Source organism: Cicer arietinum, chromosome 8 (assembly GCF_000331145.2).
Source record: "Cicer arietinum cultivar CDC Frontier isolate Library 1 chromosome 8, Cicar.CDCFrontier_v2.0, whole genome shotgun sequence".
Lineage (NCBI taxonomy): Eukaryota > Viridiplantae > Streptophyta > Magnoliopsida > Fabales > Fabaceae > Cicer > Cicer arietinum.
In genome coordinates this window covers 5,301,203-5,314,116 of record NC_021167.2, presented here as the reverse complement: position 1 = coordinate 5,314,116, position 12,914 = coordinate 5,301,203, and the positions used below count along the sequence as shown (strand labels likewise).

Sequence of the window (12,914 nt, the reverse complement as noted above, 5' to 3'; positions counted from 1 at the left end):
TTTCCAATCCCAAAATACGTAAAATTGAATTTTGTATGCCATAAAGGGATCTATAATTTCAAAATGTAAAAAATTTAATTTTGTCTCTTTTATTTTTATTCAATTAAAAGCAAAAAAATATTCCTTTAAAATTTTACCTCTAACACAATTTTCGGTAGTATAATTGGTATATCGAAAATTTCTCCAACAAAATTTTCAGTACACTATTTATATTATTGAAAATTTTGTATCTTAAAATTTCTAGTAGTTACTTTTATTTTACTAGAAATTTGTGTCTTGAAATTTTTGTTAGTTATTTTTATTCTATCGAAAATTTGCGTCTTGAAATTTTCAATAGTTACATTTATTCTACTAGAAATTTGTGCTTTTAAATTTACAACAGTTTATTTTATTTTATCGAAGTATTAGAAATTTCAGAAATGAATGAAATTTCTGAGAGTTTCAATAGAAGATTTTATTTTTGAAAATTCCGGAAGTTTCGACCGGAAATTAAAATTTTCGATTGTTAAATTTTAATATTGAAAATTTCAAAAAGGAAATTTTCGATTGAGAACATTTACTGGATTTTCAAATTTTCGAATGAAACTAACTCTCGAAAAAATAAAAAATTTCGGTACTGAAAATAACTTTCGAAAATTTAATTCCTAAAATTTCTGGTATTAAAAAATAATTACCGAAAATTTCGTTCTTAAAATTTCAGATAAAAGAATTTCAAAGAAAAAATTTTCTTTTTCCAAAAATTACTATTACTATATACTTAAAGGTATTTTAATAAGTTAAGAAATAAATTTTTTAAACGAGGGGACATAAATTCAATTGTAAGAGTACAAAATTCAATTATAGGAGTACAAAATTCAACTGTAAAAGTACAAAATTCAATTTTCAAAAATACAATGCGTCAGAAATTTAATGTGTTTGGGCTTCTCTTGGCCCAAATCCGTTGAATCATTTGGAAGTAAGGGTAGATAAAATTTTAGTTTATATCTCACATTTAAGCTTTTATTTACATTTTACACAAACTAATCAATTTTATTATTTTTTTAATTTTATTTTTTATCTTGCTAAATTCAACTTTTTTTCTAAAAAATTTAACTGAAACAAAAATGTATTTTAAAAAATTCTAACTTTATGTACCAAAATTTTTATGTTATGAAAAACTTTTTAACTTTAAATGTTTTTAAGAAAATTTAAATTTTAAATTTTAAATTTTTTTAAAAAGTTTTTGAAAATTATATATATATATATATATTCAAAAAGTTTTATTTTAAAAATAAAACCACGTGAAATTGAAAATATTATATTTTATTAATAAAAAATAGAATAATATATAATATTTACTTTTTTCTTTTAGGATTCACATATTATATTTGTATCTACATAGTGACTTAATCACAGTAGTGTCGGTCCATTATGGCGTGCGTTTTTGACTACTTTTTTAGCCATCCAATCATTATCACGCAGAAAATCAAATCAGCACCAACTAAATAATAGAAGAGTGATGTAATAATATTTGAAAACTAGAACAAATTGACCAAGATGTGCAAACAATAGAACATAATACAATATTATTATTTGAGTAAACTGTTACATCATTGAGGAGTGATTATTATGAACGAAAGAAGAACAAGTAACATAAAATGGATTTTTGGCACAAAGCATGTGAAGCCATTTAAAAGAAAATTAAAAGAAATAGTTTGTCTTATTGAACATCTCAAGGATGACAAAAACTGATTTCTTAAACGAATTGATCCAAATATTCATCAGCAGTGGTGTATTTCACATCAGGATATAAATCATAAGCCTCAGCATCTTTAGCAGGGTCAATCTCATACACTGCATCTCCCTTTATTTGTTGTGAGTGATACAAGGCCAATAGATAGTTATGAGGGAATGTAGATACTGCATTAAAGCAAAAAACATATTAATTTCATGGTTAATTAATTATATAAAATTGATATACATATAAAGTTGAATTTGTAAAGTGGAAAATTACTGTTTGTAACTGACCATTAATGTCCTTAAGAACTTTTTCTTCTGAAATATAAGATTTCTCAAGAGTCTTCCCAATCTTTTTCTCCCACAAGGATACAACTTCATTTGAGGTCAAATAATTGTGAGGGAGTCTAATATGGACAGCTTTGTTCAATGTCCTGGGGTCATTTGCTGCTCTTATGGTATAAGTTCCCACATCAGCCTCAGTCACATATGCTCCTGAAATTCAAATACACAAATACTAAGGGTATGTTTGACATGTTCAAAAAAAAAAGTTATAGTGTTTTATTATTACTTCATTATCTTAATGAAAAAGTTTTAAATATTAATTAAATATATATATTTTGACATCATTTTGTATTTTTCAAGTAATACAACCGTTAATTTTATCAAATGCTTCAACTTAAATAAGCAAACTTATCTGTTAAGTTATCTATTATAAGTTTATCTGTTATCCGGTATTTTTGTCGAAAATAGTCTAAAACAAGTGAATTATGTTGTTACCTTTAACATTTCCGTCTCCAAGAATGATAACCTTGTCCCTTGGAGGTTCAGTGGCGTCGAATTGAGCCAAGTTACGTAAGAAGTAACCAGTGAAGGCATGGCAACAGAGGTAAGTGTAAGGAACTCCTTCAGCTTCAACTACTCTTCGAATACTTGCTTTTTCGTCAAAAACTGGTCTAACAGGGTCAACTGCATCGTGACGGTCCACATCTAGACCAAATTCAGATGGGAAAAATCTCTGTTGATGAAACAAATTGAGAACCAACACTTAATTTTTAACCATCAAATCAATTATTGATGTAGAAAAATTTATATCAAAGTGGAAAAGACTGTGCTCACCTTGACATTTCCAGCTTCTTTAATAGCTTTAATGATCTTAACTTGATCCAAAATTAGTAATCTACCAAAAGTGCAGATCACAGTATCAACTTGCTTGATTGCTTTAACAAGAGCTTCATGATCATTCATATCACCCTGCAAACAGTTAGAAGCAGAGACATCAAAACACAGTTTAATTCATAATAGTTTATATAAAAATAATTTAACTTTTATGAATTTTGAAAATAAAATAAAATAAAATGACTAACTTCAAGTAGAATAACTCCTGCAGCTTTGAAACTCTGAAGAAGCTCTTCCTTGCTTTCAGGGTTAGCAGCAGCGACAAGGGAAGGTTTGTTTATATCACCAGGTGTTTTCCTAATCAAAGCATAGGTTGGATTTCCTGCTTTAATACTTGCCCATACTACGTGTCTTCCTATGGCACCTGTTGGTCCAAGGACCAAGATCCTGTTTTGTGAGGCCATTGGAAGTTTAAATTAAATTGGAGTATAAACAAATTCTGTTATTTGTTTTGATAAGTTGTCAAATTGTAGCTGTTAGTGTGTGATGAGAATACCAATACTTTGGTTCTGTATTTATAGGACTCCAAGCATATGCCAGCTACTTAAATCTAGCTACCGGCCTCTTCACTTTAGAAGTCAAATACACCATAAATGTGTAACACTCATTCTTTTTTTTAATTGGCATTTTACACGTATCATTTTAATAATAGAATTTGCTATTTTTTATTTCATTATTTATTTTTTATAATATTTTTAATCATTTATTATTTTATTTCATATATGAATTTAAAAAAAAAAACTATTAAATAAAAACAATATTTTTCATGAAATATAAGAATTAAGGTATGGTGGAGAATTAGTTTTTGTTGAGCAAATAGCAGCCATCCTAGCTGGTCAAAACTGTCAGCTTTAACTATTTTTCGTATGATGAGCAGCCCCCTTTGTTTATTTGAATGGGAGCAGCCCCTTTTATTGAAACCATTTTTGTATTATTGCGGATAATATATACTTTTCTTAAAACTTCTTTTATATTTACTGACGATCTCGTTAAAATACTTTTCATTTAATTCAACTTTTTCTATTTTTAATTATTGAATTTATTAATCATGAAAAGTAATTTAAACACTAAATTTAAATTTTTATTAGGATTATATGTATTAATTATGATTAATTACATTTTTTAATTTATATAATTTAACTTTTTTTTTATTTATAATTCATTTCAAATATTATTTTTTTTTTAGTAAATTCTTTGATACTTTTTTGCAAATAACCTTCCAGTTTTATGAGTTATCAACACTCAAAAGTAAAATCAATTCAAAGTATTTGAAATGGGAGGTCACACATTTTTTATTGGCATCCGTGAAATTTGAGGCTTTGTGAGGTCATACACCCTAAACATATTCAATAATTATACTGCAAAAGTCATTTCCTTTATATTAGAGACAACACAAACTAAGTAATTTAACTTGCTCCAACATACGAATTTTATCAAATCAATCTTAATGAAAAACAATATGATTCCTCGTTTTCTACATGAGCCAAACTCAAATCAATCAAATAAAATTTAAAAGTGTGCGTCTTTTCCTTTTAGAAATATTTAACTCAAAAAACTCTTGAGCATGGACTATAACATCATTAGAGAAGGTCTTCTGATTACCTAACCATCCAATCAATCAGCCCCACACCGATCGAAATATGGGACCATAAAAAAATGTATACTAGATTCTTCTATACCGTATCCTCCAACACATAGAATAGAGGAACTATCAAAATGTTGCGAGACAACAATTTATCATTTGTGGATAGCCTATTTTGCAAAAGTCCATAGGAAAAGAGGAAAATCTTTGAGGGTACCATCTTGTTCCACACATTCTCCCACGAGTTGGACGGTTCTGCATCAGAGTTTTGCTTCAAGCAAAAATATGCCTGTTAAACAAAATATGTGTCATAATATGATTTGTTCCAATGCCACACATTTGTAACCTCAACCTACAAATGATCATAAGCAAACAATGCAGCACAATCCGCCACTAAATTATCCTCTCACTCAAAAAATTTACGACGCCAACTCCACCCAAGTCCCCCAACATCTCAACCCAACCTACATATATCAACCATTGAAGCGTCTTTAGCCCGAGAAATACTGGATAAACAAATAAACTTAAATTTTCAAGGTCCCTCTTCCACACTTCTAATGTTCTTCCACCACAACGACAGATACCTCCCATTGACGTGTCCATACTTGAAATAAATAACTAATTGGGACACGATTTATACTAACTTTATTAGTTTAGTCATTTTTATAATTATAGATCCACAATGTGATAATGTTTCTAATATTAGTTTAATTGCTATGCATTGATGGTATAAATTATTTTACATTGTCGGCACATCAGAGTCAATCATGAAAATAACGTTAGATGTATTTTTGATAAAAATTAAATATTTCTAATAATTTAAAGATTGTGATTGAATGATAATATAATTATTTTATATATAAAGAATATATATATAAATTAAATAATTTGAATATTATTACTCATTATTTTTTAATATTTTAGCAAAGTTGGTTAGACTTTGGCATGTGAAAGACAACACATAGGATGAAACACCGTTTTCCACGAAAATAGTTTTAATATATTTTGAAGTGAGATTCTTTCTTTTTGTCGGGCTTAGAGAATTAATCAACTAGTACATTATAATATAGCACGAGTCTCACAACTAATAGAAAATATTATTGATTGCTTGATTGATAAAGCTAAATACTTAGTATGCTTAATTTTTTTTTTGTTAATTAATTTTTATTTTGTATATTTGTTATTGTTTTATTTGGATAAAATTTTGTTTTAGTCATTAAATTTATAAAGCTGTCTCGATTTAGTTAATATTGAGACCAATAGTTTGTAACATAAATTAAAATTAAAGGTGTTGCTAATAAGCAAGACCTGTGATTAACCTGTTATAAATAAATTATTGAACATTTTAAAAAAGAGTCGAAATCATCTCCATTTCTTTTGAAAAATGGAAAAACAAATGACATATTCATATTACTTTTGCCTTTTGACATATGTAATAGAGCTACAATTACGTTTTACAAGACATTGATCGAGTTAATTACTCTACTTTTGCACGTCAATTGTGTAAAATTTCGATTAATTTTTAAGCAATTGTATCCAAAGGACCCTAATATCCACCTGTAAAATAAATATTAAAAATCGATTTGCTCTAATATTTTTAGGCCGGGTTTGACTATCTATGTCATTTTAAACTATTAAATTGTAGTTTGTCTTTCCTTATCTTCTTTATTTATTCTCTATATTAAATTACCTGATGGTGACATTATATTAACATTTATTTTTCCTGTTATAAAAAAATATTTTCCTTTCTGTAAAAAAAGAAAACTATATTTTCTTATTTAATTTTTTTTATAAAAAATATATATCCTTTCGTTCAAATTGATATAAATTAGATCCATCGAATATAATGCAATTTAAAGTCATAAAAATAAAAGTGAATAAACCTCGAAACAAATTCACACCACTTAGGAATTAATAACATTAAACATAAAATATCTATAAATATGATAAAACTTACAAATATAATAAAATCATTTATTGAATGTGTATTATGTCAATCTCAAGCAAACAAATATTAAAGCACGACAATATCAAACACCACACCAATACGACGAACAATACAATCTATACTCATATGGCAAATTACCGACAAAAAATGAAAGAAAAACTAATTATATGTGAAAAAATATTTATTTAATTAAAAGAAAATGAAACCAAGTTAAAATGATGATTACAAGTAAAAAAAATGGTCTTAAACCATCTCTTTTCAATAGATGTAGAAGAAGAGTTAAGAAGGAGAAAAGTATGGGGGCTCCGGCTAACAAAATTCTTATGTTTGATTAGGTATCCATAAAATCAACATTTTAATGTCCTTCAAAGAAAAGAAGGAAAAAAGATCTTGGTAACAGAGTGTGTCAATTTGGTTCTCACTTTCATTAAATTCATTTTGTATGAAGTTTGTTAACTTAGTCTGAATGATTCAGAGATTCATTATGGATAGAACAATTATATTTGTATTGTGTATTCGACTCAGACCTTCATCGTGTTGTTGTTAATTGCATGAACATCATTGATATATACCAAGTATGTAGTGTAAACTTTTTTTAATACAAAAAAGTATGTAGTGTAATTTTAAGATTTAAATATAATTTCAATGATCAATTTAATACCTTGTATGTAATTTTAGGGCTCAATCTAATATGACAAACTTTTAAATATAAATATATGAATTAAATTGATTAAATTTCTATTAAATCAGAGTCTAACGGGACATTTTATAAAAGAAGATCAAGTTAATACATCTTATAAAAGTGAAGGACTGTAGTAAAAAATACAAAAATAAAAATGAGTGACAAAATTCGACATCTACTCTTTCTAAAAGATATATTACTCTTTTAGAGTCATAGTTGTAATGCTTTTTTTTTTTTTTTTTAATCTTAAGTCATTTATCACTTTAAAATATCAAAACAATAATCATTAAGTCCTTATCAAAATTAGGAAAACACGAAGTAAAAAAACATGAGGTCAGCGTAACAATCTTAGACATTATTAGAATGATACAAACTTTGCATATACCTTGCATAGATTAATTATGATAGAGTTGACTGTAAAAAGCAACTCAAAATTTGATTTTTATTTACAAACTTTTCGTTTGGATTGCTTTGTTATTTTTACGAAGATTCATAATAGATTAATCACTTGATGAAAAATAAAGTCATATTTTGATATTATGTGAAGTAGATATTGGTCTAAAGTGAGATCATTGTCGCTAATAAAAGCTAATCTAATTAATAAATATTTAATATTGATTTAAAGCGAGATCGTTGTCGACGCCAATAAAAATTAATCTAATCGATAATAATTTGGTTAATATTTTATAAATGTGTAAGTTTAAATATTATAATATTATTACTGATATAACAATCTTGTTGTTAGTTTAAAAATTCTCACCATTGGTACCCATAAATCAAATCCCTTCACCTTATAAAAGTGAAGGACTACCCGTCAAAAATAAAATAATAAAATGAGAGAGACTAAAATTTTCTTTTTAAATTAAAAATTTATATAAAAAATCACAAATAAAATCCCTTCACCTCTATAATCAATTTCAGGGTAAATGCACAAAATCAGTTATGTTCTATATCCAAATATAAGTTGATAGCAATAAATTGTTCGTGAATGTATCTAAATATAAGTTACATTTATGTTAATTTATTAACACACACATATAAACAACCCCAATATAGACATTGTGATTAACATAACATCTTAGTAGAGGTTCATCATCATAACTTTTATTCAATACATGGAAAAGGAAAACATTACAAATTAAAATATGGAGTGGTTCTTTTGAGAATTATTCAAACAAAAGTGGTTAAAAGAAAGACAAAATTTGAAATTTGCATAATAATATATAGTTCAAACGAATGCATTCAAATAGTTGTCGACACTAGTAGATTTCACCTCAGGATATAGCTCAGTAACTTCCACACCAAAAGATGGCTCAATCTCAAAATTTGTACCATCTCCCTTTACTAACATTGAATGACCTAATGCCAACACTAAATTTACAGGGAAAGGAGATTCTGCATACAACAAAAACATTCTTGCATAAGTTACTCTATTTAAAATAAAATATAAATAAAAATTTTATTAGGTTTTTATATATTTTATTTTAAATGGAGTAAATTATTTAGAATAATGTTAGCATAAATATTTATTTATTGAAAAAGAGTGTTAATTAATACTGACCCTGAATCATTTTAAGAAGTTGATCCTCTGGAATATAAATTTTCTGAAGAGTACTCTTAATCTTATTCTCCCACAAGGAAACGAGCTCGTTGAAAGTCACAACATTTCCATGAGGTCTAAAGTATACAATTTTGTTCAAGGTTCTTGGATCGTCCACTGTTTTTATAGTATAAGTTCCAATGTCTTCCTCTGTCACATAAACTCCTGAAAAATGGATTTCAAATGTTCAACATAAGCTATTTTAACATGTTTAGTATGTTCATTATAACCTTTTTAAAATAAATATCATTTTAGCGTTATTTTTTTCTTTCAAATATAGTATTGATTTGATTTTTCGATATGAAACTAATTCTTTTGTTTCAATTTTATCAATAAATTAACATAATCATATATATATATATATATAAATAGAAAGAGTTTAAAAAATTAGTATCTAAAATTAGATCAAATAACTTTTTTTTTATTCTAAATTGAGTAATCAATAATTATAAAGTTTAATTGTAGTTTTGGTTCCCTATTTTAGCTGAATCGCAAAAGTAGTCCCCTCATTTTATTTATCTCAAATTTTAGTCTCCAAAACTTGATGAATATTCATTTTTTTAAATCACACAACACTATTTATGATCGTAAATTTCAGATACAATTGTTGTACCACGAGATCTTTAGGCATGATGTCACTTAAATAAACGCAAAAAAAATGAAATTTTATCAAGTTTTAGATAAAAATTATGTTTTGAGGACCAAAATTAGGGAGAAATAAAATAGGAGACTACTTTCGCGATTCATCTAAAATAAGAGACCAAAAATGCAATTAAATCTAATTATAATAAGGATAATTTTATAAAATCGCAAAAAAAAAATATTGATTTGTAATTTTTTTTTTTGTAAGATGTTACCTTTGACATTTCCATCACCAAGAATGACAACTTTGTCTCTAGGAGGAGCAGTGACATTTTGTTGTCCTAATGTAGGGAGGAAATATCCAGCAAAGAAATTAGAACTAATGTAAGTATAAGGAATTCCTGCAGCTTCAGTTTCTCTTCTGATTTTAACTTTTTGCCCAAAAAAACTTGTTACTGGCTCAACAGCATGGTGACGGTCAACATCAAGCCCAAATTCAGATGGGAGAAACCTCTTATGATCACAATAAAACAAATTATAATTTTTATATTTAATTGATGTATACAACTATTTTAATTCAATACAAAATAAGGCCAATTTGCATAAAGAAAATATTAAATAAAACTTGCTTAAATTAAATAAAGTTAATTTTATATGTACCTTAATGTTTCCTGCTTCTTTAATTGCTGCTATGAGCTTCACTTGATTAATTATTTGTGCTCCACCTAGTGTTGAGATTACAACATCAACTTGCTTAATTGCCTTAACAAGGCTTTCATGGTCACCTAAATCACCCTATACAATTAAAAAGAGAAATTAATGTGAATTATTTGGTCTAAACTTATAAATGAATAAATGATTGAAAGGCAAAGGCACATACATAAAGCAAAGTAACTCCAGAGGTCTTAAAGCTTTGAATTAGCTTTGACTTTTCAGGATGAGAAACTGTGCTCTCTCTAATCAGAGCAAAAGTGGGGTGTCCTGCTTTTGCACTTGCCTCAACTATAAATTTTCCTATGTAACCTGTTCCTCCAAGGACTAAGATTTTACTCTTCTCTGCCATTATCCTAAACAACAAAGGTTTAAAGTACTAATCAAAAGAAGGTGTGAGTTTGGTGTGTTGAGTAAAGGGATTGATCATGCTATTTGTAGGACATATCCGTCCTTGGATGGCCAAATGACGAAATCAAATACAATGGTCATTAGTTCATTAGTATTCGGTTTAAGATTAAATTTAATAAAAAATAGTGTAAAAAATTTGACAAATCTATATATTTTTATTTTTATTTTATTTTAAAGTTAGAATATTTTACGCTATAAATTAAAGTAAGTATTTTAATGTATTAAAACAACCTGACAAAAATTTATTCAAAATTTTATGACGATCTGTTATATTATTTAAAATAAAAGTTTATAATTTTACTTTTACTCATTTTTATAATTAAGATAATAACTTACTCAATATTATATTATTATTTTTCTAAAATAATGTGTGTCTATTTTAGAAATTTAAACAATTTTTAAGTATAAGTCAATTATATAAAATTTATTAAAATGATTCATCTTAGAATTTGTCACTTGTTATCAGTATATGATAAAAGAAATTGTCACACATTAAATCTGGTCTCGTTCATTGACTTTTATTAAGTAGATTGCGACATGTAACTCTTTGAAGTTGTTGGATATTTGAGAAATATATGTAAAAATTGATATGCTTTCAGCCTTTCATAATAATTTTAGGCGAAGTTTGACGGAGCAGGTACTCACTACTATTGGATTAGAATACAGATTAAAATTATCTATCTAAATTCATTTTGTAATTTTAAAATCTCTATGGACTGGTTTGTTAGTTAGTTAATTTTAATAATGTGAGTGGTCCAATCAAAAAATAAAAAATATATTATAAAGAAATAGTATCAAATGACGATAGGATGAAATTGGAAGAGCAGTATAATAATATATATTAGAAGGGAAACTCTAGTTTTTTGTCTTCTAGAAGTGCTTACACTTCGTGCGTGAAAATTGCAACTTTGAGAAGAAAAGCACGAAAAAGTGGTTAATAAGACAAACACTAGACATAGGTTTAGACTTTTTTGTTCATTGTATTGGGGAAAGCACCACGGTCCACACCGCCTCCTCGGACTATCATGCTTACTAAAATTAGAATAATATAAAGGATTCAACTTTAAAGGTATTTATTAAAGATATAAAATAAAAAATCCTTCACAAATATTGATATTATTAAAATAATGTACTTTAAAGTTCGAATTCGCATTCTTAATTATATAAATTAGTTATAATATAATATATTATTTCTTATAAAATTAAAAAATATTTAATTATTTAAGAATATTTATTAGTATTTCATTTATATAAAAAAGAATAAACGGTTAAATTCGTTTTTCAGCGACGATCAATATAGTAAACTATAATTTGTTCATGGAAGCCAATAAACCACCATTGACTAAGAATTTAATGGGCGTAAATATAATATACTATAAATAGTTTTATATCAGAGTTAACGATTATTATTTTATAATCAGAGTACAATCATATAGTAATATTATAAAATTATTAACTATTAGTGTATATTTAGACAATGTAGATTTATTTTAGTTACACTTGGACCACAACATATATTTATAATTTTACCATCAATAAATGTTAAACAGCCAAAACTAATTTATATATTAATTTGCTTGATTTTTTTCTTCATTTTTTCCTTTAGGAATCTTTTCGTTAATATATATTTTAATAATGACAAATAATTAAATAAAAAATATAATTAAGTTATTAACATTATAAATAAAAAAATAATTAAAAAAGTAGGATTAATTTTATTATTTGGAATTTTCAATTATTCTTAATTGTTCTTACTTGCCGACATGTTTACTGTTAAATGAATAGTTTAATGTTATGAGTTTTTGTCCTAAACAAGTGTTATGATTATTATGTTTTAAGTGTGCAACAACACCAATAATCAATCTTGAGAGAATATGAGGAAAAATAAAAAGAGGAATAAATTTTGAGATTAGATATAAGAGAATAAATAAGAGAAACTTGAGAACTTTGGTTTATAAACATTATTGAAGTTGACACGCATATATAATATTACAATTACTCCATTCAATTAAACATTATTGGTTGCGTAAACATCATTCAATAAAGAGGAATATACCGTGCACTCCACAATTTTACCTTTCATCCCCCCATATTTTTTTATTGATCAATCTATCTTTTTTTATCTTATATAAAATTCTTCAACAAATTTACCACACTCTTTTCTCACCCCCACTTTCGAAAGTTATCCAAAAAAATTTACTATTCGAAAGTTTCTAACTTTCAAAACAATCAGAGGTAAGATTTCAACAATATTTTCGAAACTTTTGGCAAAAAACCAAAGTTTCGAAATGCAATTTTTGAAATTAGGTATGAGTATAGTTGAGGTTCCTGCCTCAAGAAATATAATAGATTCTACAGACAAATTCATCACTGATCAGGTATTAATATTACTGATAATCCATCACGGATAATTTTTTTATTATAACTATATATTTGATGTTTTATTTGAAACATATTTTGTAGGTATTTCCTTCACGAGAAGCTATGTTTGAATGGGCAAAAA

At 26.4% G+C, this 12,914-nt stretch overlaps 3 protein-coding genes across 3 annotated transcripts; all 3 read right to left on the bottom strand.

Annotated features, from left to right (window-relative positions):
• Positions 1-1,575: 1,575 nt before the first annotated feature.
• IFR (isoflavone reductase) lies at positions 1,576-3,365 on the bottom strand. Its single transcript, NM_001279101.1, has 5 exons — positions 3,084-3,365; positions 2,836-2,970; positions 2,497-2,734; positions 2,008-2,211; positions 1,576-1,899 (listed from the first exon to the last, which is right to left on the bottom strand). Exons 1-5 carry the CDS (start codon positions 3,297-3,299, stop codon positions 1,736-1,738), a joined length of 957 nt encoding a protein of 318 aa, NP_001266030.1. The 5' UTR covers positions 3,300-3,365; the 3' UTR covers positions 1,576-1,735.
• Positions 3,366-4,568: 1,203 nt separating this feature from the next.
• Positions 4,569-5,068, bottom strand: LOC140919019 (uncharacterized). The gene is made up of 2 exons (XM_073364331.1): positions 4,901-5,068; positions 4,569-4,766 (listed from the first exon to the last, which is right to left on the bottom strand). The coding sequence occupies exons 1-2, from the start codon at positions 5,066-5,068 to the stop codon at positions 4,569-4,571; spliced, it is 366 nt and encodes a 121-aa protein (XP_073220432.1).
• Positions 5,069-8,145: 3,077 nt separating this feature from the next.
• On the bottom strand, positions 8,146-10,426 carry LOC101508417 (phenylcoumaran benzylic ether reductase Betv6-like). The gene is made up of 5 exons (XM_004512007.4): positions 10,170-10,426; positions 9,950-10,084; positions 9,565-9,802; positions 8,669-8,872; positions 8,146-8,502 (listed from the first exon to the last, which is right to left on the bottom strand). The coding sequence occupies exons 1-5, from the start codon at positions 10,350-10,352 to the stop codon at positions 8,336-8,338; spliced, it is 927 nt and encodes a 308-aa protein (XP_004512064.1). The 5' UTR covers positions 10,353-10,426; the 3' UTR covers positions 8,146-8,335.
• Positions 10,427-12,914: the final 2,488 nt, after the last annotated feature.